This window comes from Octopus bimaculoides, chromosome 5 (genome assembly GCF_001194135.2).
Source record: "Octopus bimaculoides isolate UCB-OBI-ISO-001 chromosome 5, ASM119413v2, whole genome shotgun sequence".
In the NCBI taxonomy this organism is placed as follows: Eukaryota; Metazoa; Mollusca; class Cephalopoda; order Octopoda; family Octopodidae; genus Octopus; species Octopus bimaculoides.
Genome location: NC_068985.1, coordinates 105,792,916 through 105,799,118, shown reverse-complemented (window position 1 = coordinate 105,799,118; position 6,203 = coordinate 105,792,916). Strand labels below are relative to the sequence as shown.

The 6,203-nt window shown below is 34.8% G+C and overlaps 1 protein-coding gene across 5 annotated transcripts in view; it reads left to right on the top strand.

Moving 5' to 3' along the window:
• LOC106881110 (uncharacterized) overlaps nt 1-6,203 on the top strand; it is a 90,337-nt gene that overhangs the window by 61,865 nt on the left and 22,269 nt on the right. For all 5 annotated transcript variants that reach the window (XM_014931352.2, XM_014931350.2, XM_014931349.2 and 2 more), the window contains exon 2: nt 2,739-3,134. In XM_014931352.2, the coding sequence (XP_014786838.1) occupies nt 2,739-3,134 (396 nt within the window). The remainder of the gene's footprint in view (nt 1-2,738; nt 3,135-6,203) is intronic.

Sequence of the window (6,203 nt, the reverse complement as noted above, 5' to 3'; positions counted from 1 at the left end):
CTCCTCCTCCTCCTCCTCCTCCCCATCATCATCATCATCATCATCATCATCATCATCATCATACAAAATCTAGTGTATGTTAAATCAGAGATGTTATCCTGAAGTTTAGTGGCAACAAGTTTCCTTAATTCTCAAGAATCCTTGTTAGGGTTCATGTAGAATGTAGGATGACACTTTTCTGAAAGTACACAGTATGTATTTCAGTTCTAATATCCTTCAGCCACTTATGTAGCAATTTGGACATTATGCAAGCTGTACCAATTACCATAGGAACAACTATCCCCTTTGGGTTCCACAATTTCTGCTTCTTTCTGGATGGGTCCTAATATTCTTAAATATTCTTAGCTTCCTTGATATCCACTTAATATCATATGGAGTTGCAAAATCAATGATCAGTAAAGGGCTAGTTTTCTGAATTCTTGTTGGGTGAAATTTCCTGGGATTTTGTTAATGAATCTTTGTAGTCCCTTTCTGATTATTCCAAGTCCTCTGATTATTACTGGTATGTTAACTCTCTATGTCCTTTACAATCATGCCTAGTTTCCTTGCTTGATAGTTTGATCAGTCTCTGTGAAAAAATCTCATAAAATTCTGTAATTATTATTCACCATGGTAGCTTCTAGCTTGTGTTCATACCACTTTTTAATCACTTCAAATTCACAATCTTGGCTAACATCCAAATGCACTCTTTTACTGACATAGTCATGCTTGCGTTTATACTTTTTTGTACTAGCTTACTGTACTCAACTTTGGAGGTAGTTAATTCATTTGTCCTCTTTTCCACACATTATTTTGCTTTCCATTGGTAGTTTCATTTGACTTTCTACTGCACCACTTGTTGCACATCCATGTTTCTGAGGTGTGTGCAGCACTATGTTCTTATTTTTGTGGGGACTGAGGGAATATAGACTCTTCCTGTTGATGTACTGCATCAGTTTGTTTTGTTACGGGGTATCGGTTCTGATTTTGTCATATGAGTATTTGTTCTGTGGTGCATGGTGTGTATAATGTGGATTGTGCATGTTTATTTTGTATAGTATATGTTGCATAAGCTGTGATGTTTTAGATTATTATATGCTTATTGTATAGATTGTGTATTGTGTGTGAAGATCATTCTATTTCAGTTATTCTATTGGACCATGAGCTATTGGATCAAGGCCATGTTGTTTTGACTTTTGTTTTATTCCGTGTGCAAAAGATTTTGCTTCAGTTTCATTTTGTGTTAATTCGGGGATAGTTCTTCTAAAAAATTTTCTTGTTTCTTTCATAACTAAGAATAGTTTTTCCTGATGATGTTTGACAATTCCTAGAAAGGAGTTTTGTGGTATTGAAAGATAGATGTCTAGGTCCATGGTAGTGATTTTGTAAACTAGTTTGAACTGTACAAAACCTCTACATCCCTCCACTCTTGGTAGGTAAATAAATTGTCATCTGCCTTTGAATGGTGTATTATAGATATGTTAGCTTTTCTTCTTGTTTTATTGCCTAATTTCATAATTTCATTTACTGTCCTGTTTATAATATTGTAATTTGAGTATTGATGGTTAAAATCAGTTATGTATTTAGTTCAGTTTTTAGTATGATTCTTACTTTACTGTAATACTCTTTTCCATTTTTCTCTTTTCTGGCAGAATGTTATGTCATCATCTTCATTCACTCCTGGGTATTTGTCTGTGCCTTTTCAGTTAAGCTCCTTGATTTAGGTGTCATTATTGGGCATATGTTAAGTGTTACAATAAGCTTACTTCTTGTGAATGTAACCTTGGCACATTTATTTAATCCAGACTCCATTTTGATTTTATCACTGAAACTTTTTATAATGGTTAGTAGAGCAGCTTGTTTTACATTCTTGATAAAAATTTTTAAATCATTCATATAAAACAGATAGCTCAATTTACTATTTTCTGTTTCATATAAATAGTTACTGTTATTGAATAAAGTACTGAAGTGGTACCAGTGTAATACAGAAAATCAATGGTGAAAGTGAGTTTCCCTGAAAAATTCCACTCTTGATTTTGATGGATCTTGGTGTCAGGGATCCTTGATTGTGGTTTAGAGTTAGTGTTGTTTTTCAATAATTTTTCTTTTATGCAATGTTGTTATTGGACAGATTTTATAGATCTCGAGACTCTTCACTGTTCAGATTTGTGTCAAAGGCTTTTCTTGTAGTCAATCCTGGTTGTTGACAGGACTTTATTTTCTTGATTTGGCTTCCTTAAGCATGTATTTACTTATATTATCTATAAACTAGTCTTTGCAACTATAGCTTCTCTTTCTATATCCTTTCTGTTTGGTTGGTAGCAAGTTGTTGATTAAAAAGGTGTGTGTGTGTGTATATTTATACTTTATTGTTGACTGTACTATTCTGTTGAGTAGCTGTTTATGTACTGTGTATATATATATACTGGAAACTTAAATTAGTAGATAAATCATCATGATAGTGATGACAATAATCACCATCATCATCACCTTCATTGCTACCAGTAGCTCACTGTATCACAGAACTATTTTACAAAATTATACCACATCAGGGTTCTGCAGCAATGACCACACCCTTGTATAACATCTAGTATACCACAGCAGTGTACAACACTGCTGTCTCAACAGCATAAGTACCACAACACTGATCACACCCCTTTATCATCCTACTGTGTGACACCACCAATGCAAGTTGTCAGCATATTGTAATTTGCCCACAAGCCTATATGAAATAATACTTTTCTTTCCATTTCTTTCAGGTTTCCTATCCCCTCTCACCAGTTTCTCTGCCTCCTCCCACTACCATGCAAGCTACAGGTGTATTCACATGGCGACAGCCGATGGACGTTAGCTTGTACCCACCAGTAGGGAACCCTTGTGCCTACTTACTAGAAAATGCTCTATGCTACATTATATCTGGATTGTTGCTGCTGGTTGTTGGAGTTATTATCACATCACTGACTTTTCAGAACCTTGAGGACTACAAAAATGAGCATGTCAACCGATACGCAGGGCCTGTCCTGATAGGGGCAGGGATTTTGGTTATCGCTCGCGGTGCCTTAAGTCACCTTTGCCCCCAAAGGTCACAGTTTGCTCGGCAAAGGTCTCTGCTGCGGAGATATGTGAGAGAATTGTATACGAGGCCCATATTAGGGGTAAGTAGCTCCTGTTGTAATTATTGTTAAAGCATCCCACAGCCTCTTCTTTATATCCTGTAATTCCACTTTCCCAACAAAGGAAATCTGAAGAAAATTATTTGATATTGCCAGTAATTGTTGTGCATTTGAAGATCTAGTCTTTAGTGTTTCATCCATGTTGGCGATAAATAATAATTTTTACACTGGTATAATTTGTAGAGGAGAGGGTATAGTTGATTGAATTATTTCTAATACATGACTAGTTGCTTCGTTAAACTTGTTGATACATTTCACTTGCACTATCTCTTTTACAAGGTGATATAAAATAAAAACTGTTTTACCTGAGAAGAATTTACCTCAGTTAAAAGAAGCTCTGGCAGTAAGTAGGGAATTAACAGATGTTTCACTCATAATATGGTACAAAAGAATCCCAAAACTCAGTCTTCAAACAAGTTCTAATAAAAAATTTTTTAAAAACCTCCAAAAACTCATGCTTGACCCTGGAGGTTTTGAAAAAAATCAATAGGACACAGTTGGAAGAAAGTAAATAATGTAAAGCAGTTTGGCTGGTGCACTGTAGGGAGCTTCTACTACTCCCTTAATCCTGTGCTAATATTGAATCATACATTGTAAATATACTGAGTGATACAGTGGCAAAGTGCCAGATTGAATGGCATAATGTGTTTAGTTTCATCTTGGTATATTCTGAGTTCAAAAACAAGTAATGCAGTGGGACTATATTAGTTTTGCATCTCTCAGTGGTCAATAAAGTCAATACCAGTAATACAATTCGAATTAATTATGTTGACTATAGTTGCAAATAGTTACTTATGGCAAAAAAACACTTCCCCAAAGTGCTGCTCACTAGGATTTAAAAGAAAATGGAACTAGGTGTTTGAAAGACCAACTTTTTAACCAAAGTTTGACTTTTTAATAAGCCTTTGGAGATTTTGATAAATGGTTTTGATTTACTGTCAGGTGACTTTTGGCCAACTCTGTATATATATATATATATATATATATATATAAATACACACACACACACACACACACACACACACACACACACACACACACACATGTATATATATGTGTGTGTGTATATATATATATATATATATATATATATACATACATATATATACATACACACACACACACATGCATGCATACATACATTCGGCAAAAGAGACATCAGAGTAAGTACTGGGCTTTAAAAAAATAAGTACTGCGGTTGATTCATTCAACTAAAAATCCTTCAGGGTGGTGTGTTCCAGCAAGGCTGCAGTCTAATGACTGAAACAAGTAAAATGTAAGAAATAAAAGACATAAAAATGACTGACTGACACCAGTGATGCACTGGTGTCAGTCAGATCAACTGCATCTCATCTCTTGCAAAGAGTGGTCAAGTCAACAGATTATTGTTATTAGCAGTTTTATTAAACTTGGAAACCTAAGAAATGGGACAAGTTGTAAAGAACCAGCGAGATTAAATGCTTTGCAGTGTTTTAGTATGATCTGTTTTTACTTTGAATTTAAATTCTACTTAAGCCGACTTTTGTTTTTATTTCTCTAAGTTTGATAAACTGTCTTTAGAATCAAGTATGAACTGGGGTTTATTCAACCAGCTATATCCCTACTTTATAAGTTGGTGGCATTGTGCCAACATCAAGAAATATTGCTAAATATGAGTTGGGCAAGGTCTTTCCTTCACCTACCCCCATTGCTTTCAACAGTGCTGAAAGCTAGCTCTCTCTCTCTCTCCTTCCCTCCTCTCTCTCTTTGTCTCTCTTTCTGTATATGTGTGTTTAAGAGAGTGTGTGTATGTGTATATATATGTATATATATATATATATATATGTGCACATACATACATATTAGGCTTTTCTCTGCAATTACTGAAGCCTATAGAAATTTTTAGAATCAGATAAGAGTGAACAATTTTCAATGGCTTATCTCCTTATTTCTAGAAGAAATCAATTCCTGCAGATATGTGTCCATGTTGTGTGTGTGTGTGTGTGTGTGTGTGTGTGTGTGTGTGTGTGTGTGTGTGTGTGTGTTGGTTGCTTGGTTGTTGTAAATTTATTTGGTATTTATATGTGAATGTGTGTTTTTGTGGAGGTATATTTGGTTGTGTGTGTATGCATGTTGCAAATATTTATGGTGTGTATGTGTGTTGGGTGAATATGAGTGTGTATAACAACTCTGTTTTGTTGTGTTAAGTGAAAGTATATATGTGCATGAATTGTACATGTGTGTTGTGCTGTGTGTAGGGTGAAGTATGCATGGATGGGTGCATGTGGAGTCTGTGTGGACATGTACTTGTGTTATACATCTTTCTGATTTAGTTGTGTGTTATATATTGTGTATACTTGTTTTGGGAAATTTGTCTGCATAAGAATCTTGTACGTGTATATATGTATGTCACAGTATATTTATGTGGTCTTTCAATGTGTAAATTTTTACACTGAGTATGCCGTTAATGTCCAGTGTGTAATGTTTGTTGATATATAGGAGGACAAAACTAAATTCAGTCCTTGAGAACAAACATGAGATTTTATCATCAAGCCAACAAATTAATGACTTTAGCCTAGGGTAGACCAACTAGTTAATTTAACAGAAGTTTAGCAAGAGAGAATAAAGGGGCAGTTTTCTACAGGGTGTAGATGTGAAGAAGCACAAAATATTTCTCCAAGCTATTATATTTGTTAATTAAGATGAACTGGGGGATATACCAAATGGAGTTTACTGGGTGGGGTGGTAGAAACATTTGTTTATAAACAGGATTAAAAGGTGAAAGAGAGAAAAAGAGAGAAAGAGAGAATGAGTTTGTTATGCCTTCACCTTCATTTTTGTATTTTTTATTTTTTAGTTTTTACTTGTTTCAGTCATTATATTGCAGCCATACTGGAACACCACCTTGAAGAATTTTTAGTTGAATGAATCAACCCCAGTACTTATTTTTTAAAGCCTGCTACTTATTATATATATATAAAGTATGGGGGTTTAGTTCACGGGTGATCTAAATGATTAGGTATGCCAGATAAGTACTGTAATGAATCACTGGGGCTCCATCTCAACTGTATA